Source organism: Urocitellus parryii, chromosome 9, assembly GCF_045843805.1.
Source record: "Urocitellus parryii isolate mUroPar1 chromosome 9, mUroPar1.hap1, whole genome shotgun sequence".
Classification (NCBI taxonomy): Eukaryota; Metazoa; Chordata; class Mammalia; order Rodentia; family Sciuridae; genus Urocitellus; species Urocitellus parryii.
This window is the reverse complement of record NC_135539.1, coordinates 84,071,199-84,092,528: the sequence shown is the minus strand read 5'-3', so window position 1 is coordinate 84,092,528 and position 21,330 is coordinate 84,071,199. Positions and strand designations below refer to the sequence as shown.

The following is a 21,330-nucleotide window of genomic DNA, read 5'->3' as shown; positions in this document are numbered from 1 at the left end:
CTGGATGTTGAACTGAGTGGAAACCTTACCCCACATGATGTAAAAAAAAAAAAAAAATGACTCAAAGTGAATCAGAGTTCTGAACCTAAGAGATAACAATATAAAACTCTTGGGGAAAACTTCATGCTATTGCATTTGGCAATAATTTCTTGGAAATGGCACCCAAAACATAAGAAACAATAGCAAAAATAAATAAGTTGGGTGACATTAAAATTAAAAAATCTGTGCATCAAAGGACACAGAGTGGATAGGCAACCTATGGAAAGAAATATCAGCCAAATCATGATAAAGGATTGATATTCAAAATATACAAAGAACTCCTACAACTCAGTAGCAACAACAAAGACAAATTTTAAATGAGCAAAGGAATTGAATTGACATTTCTCCAGAGAAGATGTACAAATGGCCAGCAAGCATGTGAAAAGATGCCGGACATCACTACTGGTTAGGAAAATGCAAATCCAAACCTCAGTGAGACCAGTAGGTAGCTATAATGTAAAGAAAAAGGAAACAGGTGGTGGCAAGGATGTGGAGAAGTCAGAAGCCTGTGCTCTGCAGCTGGGGATGTCAAATGGTGCCCCTGCTATGGAAACCAGTAGGGCAGTTCCTCAACAAGATAAAAATGGACTCTCCATGACCCAGCAGTTCTGCTTGGGGTACACATAAAGAAGAACTGAAGCGGGATCTCACAGAGAGAGAGAGGCCTTACACCCGGGCTCCCAGCAGCTTTACCCACTCAGTCCAGGATGGAAGCAGCCATTCCTTCCATGGAGGAAGGGATTGCTTTGAAGGTAGTCCATAGACATACTGGGAAAGTGTTCCACCTACTGAAGGTCAGAAATTCTACCACAGGCCACACCATGGCTGAGTCTACAGACATTCTGAGAAGTAAAGCAAGAGAACCCCAAGAGCACAGAAGCCATATCACCCCACTTGGACGAGGTCCCCAGAGCAGTCAGATGCACAGAGGCAAAAGGGGGAACAGTGGTTTCCTGGCCTGAAGGGAGGGGAGGGGATTGTCTAATGGGTCAGAGTTTCTGTTTGGCAAGATGCAGAGGTTCTGGAGATCACTGCACAGCAGTGTGAACACACTTAACACCCCCACTGGGCGCTCACAAATGGTTGGGGTGGGAATTCTATGTTGTGTGTATTTTACCACATTTAAAAATTTTAAAGAATTTTTGAGAAAGAGGAAAATAGAAGGGATCATGAACCTTTGGATACATACATGGCTGCTCATGAGAATTATATGGAAAAATTTAAGTATAGTGCAATTGCATGTTAATGCAATTTTGCAATTACAAAATATAAAATATGACTAATATTTTATTTATACATAAAATTTCAAATAATGTAACTCCTCCAAGATTTTAAAAGTTAAACAAGAATCACAGTGTCATTTCTGGGAGGCTGAGTGAGCCGCGAATGCCGGGGGTAGTATTGATGTTAATCAGCCGACACTCAGTGCCACTATTGTGGGAAAAGTAGAAAAGAGCTCTACATTGTGAGTTACGGTGAATGGTCAGGAATGTATTCCTGATGGGAACTGTCCAGAGAGAGGTCCAGGATTTTGTTGAGAATGGTGCCAATCCTCGATTTATTCATTGTGAAGTAATTTAATCTGTTTGGATTAGAACATCCTTAGAAATAAGTGGCAGACACAGAGGCAGTAGTCCAAGTGGGAGGGGAGAGGGGCATGGACCAGGACAGTGTCCATGGAGAAATAGTCTGCAGGCCTTGGTGATGAATTAGGTGAGAAGAGGGAAGAGGAGAAGCAAAGAACAGTCCCGAGTGTCTGAGCTCGGTAGGAACATGAATCATTGCATAGGGATGGAGGGTCGTGGTGCGAGCCGGGAGTTCATTGAAAAGTCTGGATTTGGGAGATGCCCTGGAATGTCCAAGACAAAGATGGCACCAGGAAAAAGAAGGGCCTTGACTGAAGAGCAGCATGTGGGCCTTTGAAGCCATGGCATTGGCAAGATTGCTCAGTGGCTGTGGGGAAGAGGAGAACCCTGGGCAGATGTTGGGATTCTTGCAGAGGAAGGCTGGCAGGGTGGGAGAGGTGCCCGAGTGTGTGGAGTTGGAAGTGGAGGGGGTGTTCCAGGGAGCAAGGGGCTCCAGGGTCAGAGCTTACAAGGGTAGAAAGTGCCTACTGGAATTAGCAAAGCCTGGGCAGTTGACCTAGGGTCTGGGCAAGTGGAGGAGCAGGCTCTGGGTTAGAGGAGCAGGAGGGTGGGAAGAGAGGTCCTGGAGGGCTGGCTGGACCCCCTGCAGATGGCTCTCCTGAAAAGTGTGGCTGAAGAAGAGCTGGGGAGAGAGGGGCTGGCTTCATCAGGGAGCTTAAGGTTAGACACATTGAAACAGTGATGCAGGGGTCCAGTGATGCAGGGGTCGTGGGAGTTCTCTGAGGAAGAGCACAGCCTGCAGGTCTAGCTCCACCTGAACATCCATTTAAACTTGAGCAGGTCATTTAATCTGTTTGGGCTGTAGCGCACACACACACACACACACACACACACACACACACACATCTCTCTCTCTCTCTCTCTCTCTCTCTCTCTCTCTCTTTCTCCCCGCCTCCACCTGAGGTTTTCAATCTGCTCAGAGCGCCCACATTTCAGCCTCCACCATGGAGGCTTGACATCTCTCTTGTGTGTTTTTAATTATTTTTTTTTATTTTTAGTGATTTAATGTATGTATATAACTTAGAAAAGCAAAACTGTAGTAAAAGGAATTATAAAACACAGCAGCTCCTGCCCCATGCTAACCTACTCTCAGCCATATTCAGTCTCTAGGAGACTATCCTCTGGTGCAGAAGCCAATAGATAAAATCATACAGGTTAAATTCCTACCTCAGTGTTTCCAAATCGCAGAGATCCACTCTCTCTTCTCTGTTCTCCATTTCCTCCCGAGTAAATACCAATTTGGGGTTAAAAACATTTTTATTATTATGAGCATGCAAATGTTGCTTGACTCTGCTTCCTCTTGGGAACAACCCCTCCTTTCTTCTGCCAGAAGTATTTGCCTCTTTTGTCCCGTTGGCCTTGATTTCCATTTAATGACTGCTATTTTTTCCCCTGAGTGTTCCAACATCTCAAACACCCATCAATGTCTCCCCTGACCTTGCTTGATCAGCAAGGCTTCCTGGAGACTCGAATCCCAGCAGCCTCTCAGTGCCTGCAGAGCCTCCAGCTGGGGGACTCCCTCTCTCAAGCCTGCAGCAGAGCCAAGGTCCTGCTGCACGTCTGTGTCCTCCTTGGCTTGCACTCTCCTTGTGGTACCAGCCTCTCGTGACTCAGAAGGCAGTGCTGTTTGTTGAGTTCTGTGACACTGAAAATATTTTATTCTACCTTCACCTTGGATCAGTAGTGGGCTGTTTACATTCTGACTGGGAGAGAAATATTTCAAATGGTAAGGGTTTGGACCACTATTGTGTAGCTTCCATATTTGCTGTTGAGCTCCCTTGAAGTGTTCTGTTTTGTCTCTCTTGGGGGCTTTTAGATCTTATTTTCATCCCTTTATTTCACAAGTGTGTGCCTCATGTGGTTCTCTCTTCATTGTTTTCCTTGGTACTTGGTGGGCCCTTGCATTATGAAGATTCATGTTCTTCAGTTCCAAGAAAGTTTCTTGAATTATTTCTTTTGTTATTTCTCCCACTTCACTTTTTTATGTCCTCTTTCTGGAGCTGCTTATAATAAGTTCAGTATTGGACTTTCTGGTTTGATTTTATAATTTTATCTTTTCTTTCTCTGTTCTCCCCCCACCCCCCATTTTATGGAAGACTGTTTTAACATTGTATTCTACTCTTTGTTAGTCTTTAATTTATTTATCCTATATTTAATTTCCAGTGTTGTTTTTGTAGTTCTTTGTTCTTATTAGATACAATCATTCTCTTATCTCACCCTCCAACATCTGTACTATATAAATTCTACCTGTTCTTCAAGGTCCAGCTTAAAGTTTAACTTTTATGAGAACTTACAGCACAGTCCAGCTCTCTGCATTGGCCAGGAATTCAATGGTGTCACTACAATCTGTGCCATCTAATGTATCAGAAGTTAACACAGACAATCCAGTTAAAAATTGTGAATAGAAGAGTTGGAATATAATTCAAGATAATCCCTCAAAATAAGACCAAGAAAAAAAATGAAAGACAAAAGGAAAAACAGATAAAATTAGAGGATCAAACCAGATGGTCTTAATATCAGATTAAAAGATGCTCCAGAAAAAGAAAATGGGGGGGAGGAAATTATTTTAAAAAAATAAAATGAAGTTTTTTTAGTAAAAAAAAAAAAAGCATTCTTAGTTTAAAAGTTTACTTTTTCTTTATCAGGCACAGTGCCCTGTATACAGTTGGAAATAAAACAAGTGTTAAGCAGTCCTTGTTGTTTTGAATTAAATGATAAGCCATCCTAATCCTGCCCAGACGGGCTACCCCATGGGGATTCTCTTTTTTTTTTCTCTTTTTTCCCCACTTAATTGTTGTTTAATTAATTTACTTTTCCTTTTTTAATTGGTGTATTATAGTTGTACATAAACATGGAATTCACTGTGATGTGCTCATGCAATGCTGATGCATGCATATGACTTGGTTTGGTTAAATTGTTCTGCTGATCCTCCTCTTTCCCATTCCTGCTCCTGCTCCCCATTCCCTTCTCTACTCCACTGTTCTCCCTTCTATTTTCATGAAATCCTTCCCTTTTCTATTTCTCTGTAGCTTCCACATGTAAGAGGAAACGTTAAACCCTTGACTGAACCTGGCTTGTTTCACTTAGCATGATGCTCTCCATTTCCATCTATTTAACTATAAGTGACATAATTTCATTCCTCTTTATGACTAAGTAGAACTCCACTGTGTATATAGACCACATTTTCTCTATCCATTCCTCTGTTGACGGGCACCCTGGCTAGTTCCATAACTTGGCTTGTGAATTGGGCTGCTATTGATATTGGTATGCATGTGTCACTGTAATATGCTGATTTTAATTCTTTTGGATAAATAACAAGGAGTGGGATGGCTGGGTCATATAGTGGGTCCATTTCTAGTCTTTTGAGGAATCTCCACGCTGCTTTCCAGAGTGGTTGTACTAATCTGTAGTCCCACCAGCAATGTACAAGTGTGACTTTTACCCACATCCTTGCTAAGACTTATCATTAATGGTATCTCGATGACCGCCATTCTGACTGGAGTATGGTTCTGATTTGCATTTCCCTGATTGCTGGGGACCCAACAGCACTTCTGTAGAGTACCAAGAGCATCAGTATGTCAGCTACAGGGGCACGGGACTTACAGACCTCTGCAGACCTTCCTACCCCACCAAGATTCTCTACATGACATAGTCGCAGTATTTCAATGCCTGCTTTCTTTGTCTTCCTCAAAGCTATCAACTTAGATTTCATAGTAAAAGCTCTTCCTTTCTCATTCATATTTCTTTGGTTCATGAAATATTAAATTGAACAATGCAGCTTAAATACCAAGAACAATTGGCACGTGCAGGACTGTAAACAAACATGTCTGAATATAGACTGGCCTCTGACCCAGTTATAGGACCAGAAGGGCTTGGCAGAGAACAGCCTGGCAGCCTCTGGCCTCCAGCTGGCCCAGAACATCACTGAGTGCGAAGAGCAAAGGACATTCAGCTGTGCAGTCGGTTGAGTGGCAGTCTGTTGGGACAGCACTGATGGCACTCTAGTCTTTGCATAGCAACAGACGGCCCTGGCAGAAGTTGATCTGAGCTCATCACCTCTCCTGGGTCCCCTTGCAGTCAAGGGCATGCACAGGATAGCCAGCTGACACCCCTTAGTGCTCAGTCTCCGTGACCCAGAAGGGGCCAGGCATCTTGGTCTGGATTGAAAAAAGATCCCCAAGCTGAACCTGTCACTCCCTGGCCGGAGTCCTCATGGATCCAACAGAACCATGCCAGGCCCAGAAGTCTTGTGCCCTCCACTCCAGGATGGGACACCCACTGTTCTCCTGGCTGGGACAGTCAGCACTGAACCATGTCTGTGCCTGCCTCCTCTTTCCCCTGCCTCCAACCACCAGGCTCTGCAGGAGTCAGATGCAGATTCTCGGACAGGAAGTAAGCTGTCCTACAGGTCTGGAGGGCCCCTGTGCAATATGAATTAATTTTTATAGGAGCGAATGAGATGGACCTGGAAATCCTATTCACAGTTTTCCTTACAAAGGGGAACCTCGAAATAGAGCTGACACTGGTTGTCATTAGGCAGGAAAGAGTACTTATGCTCCTGGGTCCTACCCAAGGGATTGGCATCACTTAACAGCCACCATAATCACAGGCATGAAGGAAGCCATCCTACCTGGTCCCTCTCCCTTGGAAGCAAAGACTTCTCTGCAAATAAGGGCTTGAGAAAAACCCCACAGATATCGCAGCTGAGGTGCTGCAGGAGAGCTTCACAGCAGACAGAAACGCAGGTCCATCAGCCAGAGGGCCGCTGCACAGACACAGGCCAGATGGAAGCCACTCTCTGAACTGGTTTCTTGATGGACTTAGTGACCATAACCGTTCTTCTTGGTACTGACTGGTTGAGATCAGCGCAGCAAGGGTGGCAGAACTGCGGCGGGTTCCACACACAGGGCCCAGGCCCTCTCCTCGTTCCCTAATGAGTTTTCTATTTCTCCTGTGGATATCTCATGGTGATGTATGAACAAAATTTTTCACTTTGGATTTATAGTATTTAAATGTCAGCAAATACTTTGACTCTTAAGTTTCCTCTTTGAACACTGGATTGTAATAAGAGGCCAAGGCTGGACCATTCTTATCTTAGTTTATTTGGTTTTCTCCATTAGTTGCTGTTCTTTTGCTCTTATGCACATTCAGGGAGGCTGAGTCTGTTTGGGCTGGCTGTGCCCAGCTGGCCTCCACCACTCACCCTGGCTGGGTTCACTGTGGCTGTGAGCCTGCACGCGCCTCTTCAAGGGGCCACGTGTCCTCACTCATCCATCTGCCCTCAGGCCCCACCAGAGTGAGGCTCTGTGCTTCTGACAGCTGGGAATCAGGCAGTCCCCTGAGACCAAGTTCTGAAGGCTCTCCTCATGTGTGACCCGGAGCTCCCACTGTCTCCTTCTGCATGTGGAGCATTGGCTCAACTCTTCTTAAACACGTTTCCAAATGCCAGCTATCCCTTCTGGAGAATCTGCAGTGGCCTTGAAAGCCTCCTTCTACAGGTGTGGCTTCCCCTCAGGCACTGACCTGGATGTGCTTGCTCCTCCTGGTTCCACACGGTGGATTAAGCACTCTAAATGTGGCCTCATGGAGAAAATACTCAGGTAGTAATCCCTCTTCATATCACAGCCAGAATGCCTTCCTGCGCCTGGGAAGTGACAACCTGCCTGACTAAATGACATTTCCAGGGGCTAATGTTCACAACATCCATCTTATTTCACGGCCCCCCAAAATAAGTTCTTGTGACTCCTTCTCTTACTCAAAGGTCACCCCTCAGTCATTCACCACGTGCCTTGTCCACAGAGCAGCTGTGCCAGGGCAGTGGGAAGGGTTCCCCGGAGACCAAAGAAAATACCCCAAGGGGGCTCATGAGGCCCATGCTCCCTGAGAAATACACAGGGAAAGTCCAATGGTGACTGCTGAACAGATGGCACTTCTGTCCCTCACTGCTGCACCAAGCAGGGCCTCTTCCCCCTGTGACATTCTGTTCAGTGGCAACCAGCTGGAGGAGTGACCCATACCCTTCCACAGTGCCTCAGCTCCACATCCATCCCTTTGACAGAGGGGTTCCACACATCAGGTGCAGAAGCTGTGACGTCATCAGCAGGAGCTTGCTTAGGGTCTTGTCTGATCAGCACCCCAGGGAGCAACTGTCCTGGTGCAGGTACAGGGAAGCAGCTTTCTACAGTTGACAGCGGCTTGCCTGATTCCCAGCGTGCAGGGGGAGCCTTGTCCTTCAAGACAGCACATGTGGACCTTCAGGCCCAGTGCCTCTCTAAAGTTGTTCCCTGAGCTAGGTTTTGGGGAATAAGGAGGGGGCACTCAGAGCAGGGTGTTGTCTGCCCCCTTTTCTCCAAGGATGGTACACCATGGAATTGGGCCTCCAGGTGAGAAAATCCCGACATCCCTTCTATGTAGAACCATCCTTTCCAAATGTCATCTGGATGGAAGGAATCTTCTATGACATCAGGCTACTGCACCACGTTCTCCTCAACAGAATAAAGCTATAGATGCAAGAGCTGTAATGGAAAGATTTATTAAAAATGATACTAAATTAAAAGACTCTGCCCCTTGCCATATTTTCTAAAAACAGAGAGAAAAGAAAAACTGAGTATAGGGAAAACAAATGGTCTGCCTCAACCCAGGACTGTAATAACACTGCCTCTCTTTCCTTGTTTTAGGGAATGCTGTCGATTTTTTGGAGACAATGGCTTGACTTTGAAGGTGTTTTTTACCAAGGCAGCCCCTTTTGGTGTTCTTTGGACACTCACAAACTACCTGTACTTACATGCAATAAAGAAAATAAACACTACGGATGTGTCGGTGTTGTTCTGCTGCAACAAAGCTTTTGTGTTCTTGCTCTCATGGATCGTTCTCAGGGACAGGTTCATGGGAGTGAGGGTAAGTTCCTTATTATCTGTCTTCCCCCTCACTCAGTCATGTCAGCCAAACCTGCCCATTGGCTTGCTTAGCTCCATGTGCTGGACCATGATCATTAGCTGCTGACCACCGTCCTTCCGATTCATAGCAGAACAGGAGCCTGGCAGGGCTGGTTCATGGTGTGCCTTGCAAACCTTCTTGCTTGCAAACCATACTAGATGAGCTTCCATTAAAGCACCTTTCATTTCAAAGCATTCCCTAAAGTATGTGCCAGCCCAAGGCCCAGCCTGGGAACAGCAATGTGCTCTGCTCTCTGTGTGCTCACCTGCCCCTCCATGGTGGCTTTCCAGGCTGCAGTACATGGCATGGTGACTTGTGTCCTGTAGCCTGGAGCTTCCTACCAACATCATCACTCTCTGGTTAGGATGCATCTGAAACCCAGAGTACTCTTGAGTGCCCATGAGTGTGAGCATCCTTGACCTTGCCTGGCCCATGTGTCTGCACCCCAAATGAGCAAGACACACTTGTGTGAAGCCCAACCAGAGGGTGATTTCACTTCCTTTGTGCCACAGGCGAAGGGCAAGGGAAATCGCTAGCCCTGGATTGCCTCGCATTGCATTCAAAGCCAGTCAGAGTGCACAACGACTGTATGAAGTATGACAAATGTGCTATCAAATGCCAGCTGAAACCCAGAGCAACCTGCCCCAATAAAAGGAGCTGGTGACATTTCGCCTGGACAGAATCCTAATGGTTTCTGCCTGCTCCCTCTGGTGGCTAGGAGCTGCTACTGCCCATCATCAGCTTGTCACAAACCAGACAGCTTTGGCCCTGCTGCTCCAGTTAGTGCTCCCCCAGTTAGAGAGCATCCCTCCTGCCTCCCACCTCCAAGCCAAGAGCCAGTTTGATGGGCAGCCCCACTAGAGTGAGCCATGCTGGAAACCAGTGGGGGCAGACTCTAGGCCTCCACCTCTGTCCTTGCCTCACGGTCCTGGGAACAGAGACATCACCCTGTGGTGGGTTCACACCCACCTAAGTTACTCAAACAGCAGCAGGGACATGAGTCAACTGCTCAGTTGTATTTTTAGCTTTTAGTAGGGGGAGAATTTGTTTTGAGGCTTCGTGTTAATTTTGGAATAAAAACTCACTCCCTGGGCTACCACCCAGAAAAGCCTTCAACAAATAAATGATCTAATACATCTCCGCAAGAACTGCAGGTGCTTCCCACAGCAACTCACCCCAAGGCCTTTGGACTTGACACTGAAGACTCAGATGCCCTTCATGACTGTATTGTGATGCAAAGAGCCAAGGTGATTCATGGGACTCTTGGGCATAATTCAGATGTCCTAAGCAAATACCCAATGAGACCACCTCACTGGGAAGAGAAGCTTGGAGATGAATTCTGAAGTTGGCAGAAGAAAACAACCTTTCTGAGGTTAAGGAATGGAGGTGCAGAAGAGCCCAAGCTGCTCCCAGCCTCGCAGAGAGCAGTGGGCACTGGCAGCCCTTTCCATTATATTGCTCTTCCTGGGTGGGGGCTCCCCAGCACGCCTGCACTATGCTACATTCTGGCCTGGTGGCTACTTGAGCACTTGGGTCTGTGTTGACTGGTGCAAACCACAATTGCGTCCTGCAGGCCTTCAGCTCTAGGCTGGCACAAACATGCAGGCCCACAGGGTCAGGCATCGATGTTGGGAACTTGTAACTTGCCAACACAGTGCAGGTCTCAGTCTCCTCTTAGAAGTCCAGGGCCAGTCACCAAACAGCCTCCCCCTTCAGGTTTCAGAGCATTCCCACCTGTCCTCCTTAACAGCCCAGGAAGCTGGCCACATCTGCAAGATGGAAGTTTGGCCCCAATAAACACATGGTGATGTTGGTACAAGATGATGTCTAAGTGGTGTCTCAGAGTTCGCTCAGACTTCTGGGTTAGCTAGCACCTTCCATGGGGCAAATTCCAAAGACAGAAGGGAGCTGAGCTGGCCCCCATTGCAAGGGCTGAGCATCGAGCTTGAGAGCCAGCTGCACTGGCACGAGAGACATAGCTGAGGCCCAACCTCGTGGGGGAGTCAGGTATGCAGGAGACTGACGGACAGCTGCTCGGTCATCAAGGCTGCCGCTGCAGGAGAGCACCAGTGGGTGGAGGCCATGCAAACAGATGGGCCTCATAATGCTGGAGACCTTGGCCACTTATGACACCAGAAGACCAGAAGCTGCGGAAGTGTCTGTATGAGCAGTTGGCCTCGTGTGCTTCTGGGCTCTGGTGGAGGTGTGCTTTTCACATGTGACTTAGGCCAGAGGTTCTCATGTAGTAGTGAAGTACTCTGGCTAGAGTCAGGTGATAAGGCTGAGGGGCGTGCCTCCGCTCTTATATGCTGTTGGACCTCAAGGTGGTTACTAAACATCTCTGAGCCTTAGATGACCTGGTTTTTAAAGTCAGCAGAATATAACTCTAATAGAACAGTTGTGAGAATAAAATAAGGCAGCGTGAGTATGGCTCATAAAACTCAGTAAATGCTTTTTCAATGTTGTTCTTAGTCCCTCTCAGGTAGAAGAGGTGGGTGGATCTGCCCAATTCTCTGGCCAGTGCCAGAAGGTGGAGAACCCTTAGGGAGTTTTGATTGGCAAGAGATTGGGCCAAGAGGTCTTCTACCGAGGCCCTGAGCCTGTAGCACCTTCTTTCCATGATCAGTTCCCATCTCAATCAGATTCCAGCTGGCATTTTCAATCCAGATGTGCTAAGTACTTCACAAAGGGCCGTCCTGGATGCTAACTCCAGCATCTGATCCTGACTCCCTTGTGTGTGTGTGTGGGGGGGGTCTGTCCCCTGCGCCCTGAGCCCAGAGTGGGAGGACTCAGAGGGCAGGGAGCAGGGGTAGACAGAGGGTCACTCAGCTGCCCCCAAACACTGATGGTTTTTGAGTCAGTTAGAACACTCCTGGAGCAGGAGAGCCAATGCTGGGAAAGTTCATTTAAAAATTAGTCTTCTTTCCCTTTTGCAAAAGTGCCCCAAACTAAAAAGTTTCCAGATGGCTTCTGCTTGGCATGGAGCATGTAGCCTACCACAACTGCAGCCAGCCTAGCGGCTGCCCTGGCTTAAAAAGTATGGTACCAGTTACCCTCAGCTCCTCCTTGAGGCTGGCGGTTCCCTCGCTTCCCTCCAGCCCAAGTCCCAGAACTCAGATCCCTGCCCTAGCGACGGGACCCACCCTGGGCAGGCACCCTGAGGACAGACATCTGGCCTGCGCTTCCTCCTGTCTCCAGCTATCATGCCCAGATGAAGTAGAGGGGGTGGCCCTGGCCTGCCTGGCTGGGCACCGCTACTGCCTGTCAGTTTAGGACAGTTCAGTGGGGAGTGTTGTGGGGGCAGGGGACAGGAAGGAAGGAAGACATGAGGAGCCTTATCTGTACACAGATAGCGCCCTGGGTGAGTGTGCACAGGTGCTTGGGACCTCAGGGAAGTGTTTCCACCAGAGAACAGATACTTTAGGTATTAGGTGCACACCCGCACTCTGCCAAGGGACTCCAGGCCAGAGGGAGACGCAGGCTCCCACCTCGGCTCTGCCCTGAGAGATGCTTCGAGCACTTGGCTGAAGACTCCCCTACAGAGGGCTACTGAGGCCCAGATAGTGGGAGTCCGTAGGCCCATGTCTTGAGGCTGGGACCACCAGGAGGTCACTGTCCCCAGTGCTGCCTATCAGAGTAAACCCTCAGGGCTCGGGGACCACTTTGGTGTCTGTTCCTCTGCTGACTAAAGCAGGGTGGTCACCTCATTCTCACTTCTGAGCCCTCGGGCCCTGGCCCAGGCCCTCTGCTCTGTCCCACCTGGGGAAAAGCTTTAGCTATTTATCACTTAATCAGCAAAGAAGAGAGAGCATGAGGCTTCAGAAAAGGTTTCTCCTGCTCTCCTTCACCCCCACACTTCTGCTGCAGGTTGGGGAGACCCAGGCCTTCGTGGAGACACTCCAGATGGCACGAAACCTGGCCGCTCTTCCCTCCAGATCTTCCTTCTTTTCTGAATTCTTGCTGGTACCTCTGATGCCCAGCCAGGAGGAATTGTCCCAGCAGTATCTTCTCTCTGCGTGTGTCCTGGGGGCAGAGCCCACCCCAGAGTCTGTCTGCTTTTCCACCTGTCCCTTTCTTGTTCTTCAACTGATCACTTATTGTTTTGCTCTCTCTGCTTCTTTCTCTCTTTGGATAGTTATCCCCAGGCCATGTAGCATTTGAATATGAAATATAGTGCATTTACATGGTGCAGAACAAAGCAGCCGACCACCAGTGAACTAAGCCAGAAAGAACAAGGGCTGAGCTCCTCTGGGATCTGATAGTCACCAGCTGCCTAGGGCCCATGTTTTATGGACAAAATAGAATTACATGAAAAGACTGCATGAAGTTTGCAGCAGAAGTGTGTGACTCAGATATGCTGTGAGACTCAACCACCACCTTCCACTGACCTAAGAATTGTCTTTCGGCCATGAAGGAAGCCTCAATTCAAAGCTGAGAGCAGCTGGCAGTAGCTGCTGCCATGCCAATCACACAGTCCTGTTGTTGAGCAGCAGCTGTGCCTGCACACCACCTATGCAACTTTGGGCAGGTTACATGGCCTCTCTGCACCTAGGTTTTCATGACTACAAAAGGAGACGAAAGATGCTATCTACCTGCCATGAGGGTAAGGTGAGGAAAGACATAGGAAACCCTTTCTGGTGTAAACCCTAGCCATGCGACATTGCTTTGGACAGCTCAAGGCAGTTTTGAAGCATCTGTAAGAGGGACAGAACTCTTGGCAAATCCAGTGGTTAGGCCCTTGTTTCCTAGGACAGCCATTGGTCTGCCAGCAGCACTGTGTCCATCTCCAGAGAGCTCCCCACAATCCCAGAAGTCTGTGTCTCGACAGGAGCACAGAGAGGAGCTGGGGGTGGGGCACCACTAAGGAGAAGCTGTGCCTACAGCCTAGGACCTAGGTGATGCCCCCTCGGGCCCTGCTGCTGGCGTGTAGAGTGGGAACAAGACCCACTGACCCCACTGTGCCTTCCCTGCTGAGTATGAAAACACAAAAAGCAAGGTCACATGAGGCATTGGAAAAGGTGAGAGAGAACTTGGAGTGCTTCCAGGTGACACTCCAGATTGTCTCCTGGGCCTCGTTATGGCCAAATAACTTGTCACCAGAATTAGGATCACTAGGTCTCCAAGAATTGCAATGACGGCCATAGCCTGAAGCTAAGCCACGTGGCCACTCCTGGTTGCCCCATCTCAGGTCCTCTGGCCGGGCTGACCTTTGCAAAACAAGTGCCCCTCCAAGCAGAGCCAGTTCTGATGAGCAGCCTCCACCTGCTGCTCCCTGGAGGCCCGAGGTGGGGACAGCCTCCCTCCCTCTGGCCCAAACCCAGCAGACTTTCTAGCTCACTGGCCCTCGCCTGGTCCCCCTCCTGTCCTGACCACTGTTTTCTTCCTTCCATCCAGATTGTGGCTGCCATCCTGGCCATTGCCGGCATTGTGATGATGACCTACGCTGATGGATTCCACAGCCACTCTGTCATTGGCATAGCCCTGGTGGTGGGCTCTGCATCCATGTCGGCCCTCTACAAGGTAGGCGTGGATGAGCTTCCAGCTGGCCTGACTCCTCCTAGCAGGCTGGTTTCCTGTGCTGCCTCCACTCTGGGGCACCCTGGGTGGCACTGGTACTGCTGAAAGGCATTTATTTTTGGTGCACCCCAGGCGGACAGCTACTGTTGGCTTTGGCCCTCTGGGCCTTTCTATCAGTGGTACATGTTTGCAGCATTTGGGATGAAATGATTGGCACTGGCTGGATCTGCAGATTTGCAGCTTCATTGTCACAGGTCCAGATAAGGGTGGGGCCCTCTAGCCTGGCTCATGTTTACTCAGATAAGTTCCATGCTGGCTGGACGTGCAGACCTGGAGCAGCTTTATCACATGAATCTTGACCACACCACGATTGTTCAGCACACGTTCCCAGGTGTTTTAGTCATCATCTGTGGGCTCAACAAACACAAGCTCAGCACTATGGTGGGACTAAGATTCTCCACACAATGGTGGGAACCCCTAGAAAACCCCTTCCCCGCTGTAGGTCTAGAGGCAACAATCTATTCCCACACCAGCGTCCCTTGCCATGTCCACCCCAATTCCTTCAAGCCTCCAGGCTGCTCTTTGCTCATCCTCCTCTCTCCCTCTGCCTCCTCCTCAGACATGTAGTAAAGAATGCAAACTTCTTCAGGCCTCCCAGCTGGGAGCCTGGCCTGAAGGACTCAGTGAGAAGCGAGATCTCAGAGAATGGAGTAGTGTAGAAAGTCACGAGGAAAAATGGTCCCTGTGCTGAGTGCCAGGCCTTGTGATTTGTGGAAAGCGAAGTGATTTTATATATGCTAATCCATCAGCTCTCTGCCCTTGCTGCCCACAGAGGCACACTTCACTGTAACAGGTGTGACAGCGCAGCATCATTCTGAGACTTCACCACCACTGTCCCAATGCAGAAAACATTAGAAGGCCACGCTTGTGCTCTGGCCAATGAGCTGCATGCTCATGAGGAGCAGATGTGCAGAAAGGCCACCTGCAGGGAGGCCTCCATCTTCTCTATCTCCCCCACCGCCTGGAGTTCAGCTAGGGGGCACAGGGGAGGCTGGGAGCTGCTCCTTCCCCTTCCTGTACTTCCTGCACGTGTGGCTGTGGACGGCTGGTAAGGAGAAAAAGCAGGTCCAGGCGCAGCAATGCAAGGCAGGGACTCAAACTGGACCTGCAGCACCAAGCAAGCTGGATGGAGTCTGGCCATCCAGCCACCTCTGTGCCTCTTCTCCCGGCTTCTGTGCCTGGGATGCTGAACAAGCAGGGCAGGAAGTAAGAGTTCGTTGACTCCATTAAACCCATGCCACTCTGTCACAGCGGTGGTGATCAGGGCACAGATGAGCAGAATCTCTCCACTTCTACTTAAGAGAAAATTTCCTTATAGCCAAAGCTCTTCTGAGAGGTGGGGGCAGTGGTTGTTAATCCCTGCTACCCAGGGACAGGGATCAGTTTTAGGGCCTCTGAGAGGTTGGGCAGGGAAGCTCCACTTGATGTGGTGTCATGAGCATTCAAACCTAGTGTGAAGACATGGGAACCCCAGAGATGCTCTCGGTGGACCCAGGCTGTCCATCTCTGCACCACTGAAATGGGAGTGCACAGGCCCGTTGCCCCTCACAGACCTCCCAGGGGCGTAGAGTTGTCCTAAGACACGGGCAGCCTGGTCTCCAGGTGCGCCACTCCGCTCACAGAGGCCTGAGGTCTCAGGAGGCCCTCACCTGCCTTTCTCTCCTGCAGGTTCTGTTCAAGCTCCTGCTGGGCAGTGCCAAGTTCGGGGAAGCTGCCTTGTTCCTGTCCATTCTGGGTGTGTTTAACATCATCTTTATCACCTGCATCCCCGTCCTGCTCTACTTCACTAAGGTGGAATACTGGAGCTCCTTTGAGGACATTCCATGGGGAAACCTTTGTGGATTTTCAGTCCTCTTATTGAGTAAGTGGCCACCACCCTGTCCAGAATCCCCAGAAAACCATGAAGGACAGACAGGACTCCATGGAAGCCTGCATCCTAAATCAGGATCACAGTGCTCTTTGCTACCCCAGTGTCCTGGCTGCTTTTCCAGATCTTTGCATTTCATAAAGTGCATCTTTCCAGAACTGCAGACACTGTGAGAGCAACAGTGCCCACTGGCACTCTGAGCAGTAAGCCCAGGGCCTTGCCCGTGACCTGTGAGTAGTAAGTAGTAAGGGTTGGTAAGGCAGTGCCAGTGGAGCTCCTAGGGCACTGCTTAGGTATTGGTGCTCAGTGAATAAGACCAGTCGGCATTATTGCTGATATCATCTTCCTAATCACTGTCACTCAATGGGCGGTGACATCAAAGCAGGCAAAACCCCATCCCAGAGCCCTGGCCCATACAGCCATCCCAGAAGTACTGCTAGCAAGGCAGGAAAGCAAAGCCAGTTGGAGGGCCTTTTCTAGCCTCCTCACTGGTCACCTTTCTGAATTCCGTTTCCCTTCCCCAGAGATCAGGGAAGAGGGGGCTAAGTGGTCAGGATGCTTGTAACTCATCCCAAGTTCACTGGGTCCCAGCAAAGGGTCATCAGAGAAACTGGGGTCAGGCAGGCAGTGGGAAGGCCCACTGCAGCGCTTCAAGTATAATTGTGAGTAACTCCCGCTTTCCAAATTATTTCAGCATTCAATATTGTATTAAATTTTGGAATCGCCGTGACGTATCCCACTCTGATGTCTCTTGGAATTGTCCTCAGTGTACCTGTGAATGCAGGTAAAACTATATGCATGATTTTCTACACTTGCTTGTCACGATCACATATACACAGTTGGACTCAGGGATTTACACATATATTCTCATACATAGTCTCTCTGGGCCTGGTCTAGGACACATGTTCAAACTTCTGCAAAGAAAGAAAAGCACTTAAGTAAAATGTTGGTGCTTGTTGTGTCTGCAATGCTGTCTCCATGATGTTCACATGCCACACCAAGATACAGAACCTCTAGAGCTGTCTCCATTCTAACTGGTGTGGGAGCAAAGATGAATATCATCAATCTATTCATAGACAGAAAATTATGTAGCAGAAAAATTTAATTTTTGCAAGTGACTTTCTGGAGGAGAAAATTTATTCAGGGTGTGACATAGAAAACTGTTGTCCAGCTGAAGAGGCGTGAACCTTGTTGTCCTCCACCTCCTGGAAGAGAGAGAGTCCTCTGTCTGTCACCTCGACTTGCATAGCCCTTGGGCTGTGGCCTTCACACAGTGGTCACCCATCCAAAAGCCTGCATTCTCCTGCCCTCACCTCCTTCCTTTGCCTGACTCAGGCTGGTTTGGATTTGGGGGTTTCTTCCCAGGATCTCCTGGCCTTGCATCAGACCTCCCTCTGCACCTGCTCCCAGCCCTGGCCTCACACCACACCTCCCTTTGCATCTCCTCCCAGAGAAGCCCTGATTTCCTTCCTTTCCAGAATACTCACTCTCTCAGCCTTGATACAGCTTTCTCTAAAGTATCTCCCAAACCCTCTGTGTCCAGGCCCCAGAGGGCCAGGATTCCTGGGAACCAAGCCTATACCAGTGCAGGCCAATCAGCTCTCAATTCCTGGGCCTGTCCCTGTGACTCAGTCCTCACCACCCTGACCCATGAGCTCTGTACATGCCTCACCAAGGCCCCAGCACTTTCCAGAGAGCCACTTGGCAGCAGTGTCATGTGGCCTGCAGGAGGCAGCAGAATACTGGGCTCAGCCCTGCGCCACCATAGCCCCTCTGGGGTTCAGTGGTCCCCACTCATCTGGGCCTTAGCTCATTGTTTCCCCTACAAACAAAGGCTATGCTTGCCCTGGCTCTTTCAGTCCATACGGGGGTCAGATGGAATAATCCATGAGACAGTACTTGAAGATGCAGCAGCACCTGGGCTCTTGGCAGAGAAGCAATTCAGCGGCACCGGCTTCTGAAGGGTACTTTGTCAACAGCCCCCTCCATTCTTTGCATCTTTAATTTATAGGCATATGAGGTTCTTATGGCAAAAGGCATGTTCTAGGTGAGTCTTACCTAAAACTTATTCTGGTCCCATCCCACAGCAGGTGTTCGCAAGATTAGTGAGAATCATTTCATATTACTAACTGCAACATGAGAGGTTTAATAAGGGGTCAGCAGAGGAATCCAATTCCTTATTGGAGGAGAGAAGCACAAGAACCTGCTGATTAGGAGCTTCTCAGAGAAGAGCCATCACCTGCCTTTTGGACCCCCCAGAGGTCTGCCCTTGAGACTGGCAGGGAGAACTGCCCCACCTCCTGTGAATCAGCAGAACACTTTGCTGGCATCAAAGTATTTCTGAATTATGGTGGGATAAAAGTGTCATCTTATTCCATAAAAGGGCACTAGAATTTTTTTTCAGGTTTAGCTTTCATTCCTCTTACTCTTTCTCTAACCACCTGCTAGATGTAGTGGAGTCAGGGAGGGAAAAGAAGGAGGGGGATCAGGGAGTGGAGCAAGTGAGGGGTGACAGCAGAGGAACGAGCCCCCAGTGCCAGGGGTGGACAGTTGTCCAGGGAGTCACTTTATACAAACTTTAGTTGTGAAGTGTGCACATCTCTATCCTGGGTGGGTCAGGCAGCATGCCCTGGGGAAGGCAGACTCCAAATGTGCCCAGTCTAGGAAAAGGACAGAGAAGCCCAAAACAGCACAGGGTGGTTGAGCACCATCAGGCTGGGAAGGGGAGGACAGTCGGAGCTTCAGGAGCTGATGTGAACCCACTTCTCCCTTTGTCCTCTCACTGGATGTGTGTCAGGATGAGCCCTGTGCTTGGACAGCAAGGATACCACAGGCACAAGGACCTTGCACCAAGTGATGCCCACTGCATAACAGGAGTTTGCATCTATCATCTTGGTCTTTAAAACCTATGTGTGTGTGCATGTGTGTTTGTGTGTGTAGATACACATGTACATACACATGCACAGATTGTAAATTAATGTTTTTAAAATATAAAAATAAAGCATTTCATTATAGACACTGTGAAAAGACCAAAAATAAGTCACACCCAGACTTAGTCACAACAAAGTTTTGCTGTATTTCCATCTAAATACACATATATCTCCAACTTCCCTTGATTGATTGATTGATTGATTGAGTGGGGGGTGTACCAGGGATTGAACTCAGGGGCACTCCACCACTGAGCCACACCCCCAGCCCTATTTTGTATTTTATTTAGAGACAGGGTCTCATTGAACTGCTTAAGGCCTTGCTGTTGCTGAGGCTAGCTTTGAACTTGCAATCCTGTTTCAGTCTCCGGAGCTAATGGGATTATAGGCGTGCACCACTGCACTTGGCCTTATTTATTTTTTAAACACACAAAAATCAATGTTTTAACTCAGATGCCAAGTCAGTCTTGGAGGTGAAGTATAGTGCAAGGCTCAGGACACAGTTTGGGAAAGTTCAAGTGATGTACTAGAGGCCACCCCAGCCTCCTGGAAGCGAATCCTGCCAGGAGCAGTCTATGGTCCAGGAGGACACTCCTGCTGCCGAGTAACCAGTGCTCTGTCTCCAACAGTGGTTGATCACTACACCAGTCAGATCGTCTTCAACGGGGTCCGGGTCATTGCCATCATCATCATCGGCCTGGGCTTCCTCCTGCTGCTCCTGCCGGAGGAGTGGGACGTCTGGTTGATCAAGCTGCTCACCCACCTCAAAGTGAGGAAGAAGGAGGAGACGGTGGAGGGCGGGGCTGACCTGGGCTCAGGACCCCAGAACAGGAGCAGGAGAGCTCGCCCTTCCTTTGCGCGCTAGGGCCTCTCCTCTGGGACTCTGGGGCTGCCCCCACAGTGATGATTTGGAAGCCTGTCCCTGACAGGAGGAGCCTCGGTTGGGTAAGGTGTACATACCTGTACAGTTTTGGTAACTGCGGTAAGTCCTACGGTATTTATTGGCATGTCCAATTTGCTTGCACTTTTCCACATCAGACCTTCACTCAAGGGCACCGATTCAATAAGGAAGAGAAGAAACCTCAGCGCTTTCCCAATGAATGTAAAGCGGGTCACCATGAGCCTTGTATTGATTGTTTCTGACGACAGGTGTGCTTAACAAGCCAGGGCAAATGTTTCGAATCTTAGCAACTGAAAATGACATTGTACACTGTGATTATTCTTCAGCTACAGTAGGTCATATTTTGTTTTATACCAGAGCTGTACTCTTAATTTTAAGGAATTTCAATGAACCAAAAGACAACTGTCAGTTAATCCAGATAGATGAGTGGATGGGTAGCTGGGTGGACAGATGGATAGAAGGGTCAATGGATATAGGGTTGGTTACGTGGATGGGTGAATAGGTGGATGGGTGGCAGGATGGGTAGATAGGACAATGGCATTAGAAGAAGTGAAGCAGAAAAGGATAATGGACATGACAACCATCAGAGGACAGGCCTGCACCAGGTCACGAAGGGGAAAGGGAAGCCCAGCCTTTGCTGGCCTGCTCTCTGTGTCTTCATAGATCATACAGGAGGATTTACAGTGCCTTCTACAGAATTTTTGTCTTTACCTATGTGACCCAAGGTGACATTCTAAGTCACTGGCGCCGTCTTATAATTTAGATGTAAAATCTTTAGAAAAAAAAACAAAAAACTATATGTGTGTGTGTGTACAAAAAATGACAAAGCTGGTGACCAATGTCCGAGGAGCCTGGTTGGAGGGGCACAACGCGCTTGTTAAGGTAGACCATGTGGAAAGAGCCACGGGTGGCTTTTACTTCCAGACCAGACTGAAAACTTATTTACTGAATCTGCAAACCTTTTTATGAAATTTTAAGCACCAGGCTGTTTACTTACACAACTTAGGTCTGCCAGACAATTCTATCTGTGATAGATTTGTAAAGAGGGATGGGGTTAGAGTTTACTATTTTTGAAGTTTACATTGTTATCTATGAAATGGAAGCATTATTTTGAAACGTTGTCATAACCCAATGGTGCATTCTGTAACCATGGAGTCTTTTGTTTCCTGGGGGAAGGGGCATTCATGACCTGAACTTTTTAGCAAATTATTATTCTCAGTTTCCATTACCCGTTTGGCCAAACAGATTAATAAAATATTTGAAAAAGAAGTGCTAAGTATGGTCTTAGTGCCCACATTGTCACTTGCCACTATAAAAGTCCCATGTAGGCCTGAAGCTCGGGCTCTCCCACACCTGTCCCTTGCCTTCCAGCACCAGCAAAGCAGGTGGGCTGCCTGGGAGAAGGGGACTCTTCCTGTGAAGATAGAACTAGTAATA

General features: G+C 48.7%; 1 protein-coding gene across 3 annotated transcripts in view; it reads left to right on the top strand.

Annotated features, from left to right (window-relative positions):
* Slc35f3 (solute carrier family 35 member F3) overlaps positions 1–20,580 on the top strand; it is a 249,550-nt gene extending 228,970 nt beyond the window's left edge. For all 3 annotated transcript variants that reach the window (XM_077802608.1, XM_026412916.2, XM_026412907.2), the window contains 5 exons: positions 8,363–8,582; positions 14,016–14,141; positions 15,867–16,059; positions 16,760–16,849; positions 19,622–20,580. In XM_077802608.1, the coding sequence (XP_077658734.1) occupies positions 8,363–8,582; positions 14,016–14,141; positions 15,867–16,059; positions 16,760–16,849; positions 19,622–19,857 (865 nt within the window). In that variant the 3' untranslated portion in view covers positions 19,858–20,580. The remainder of the gene's footprint in view (positions 1–8,362; positions 8,583–14,015; positions 14,142–15,866; positions 16,060–16,759; positions 16,850–19,621) is intronic.
* Positions 20,581–21,330: the final 750 nt, after the last annotated feature.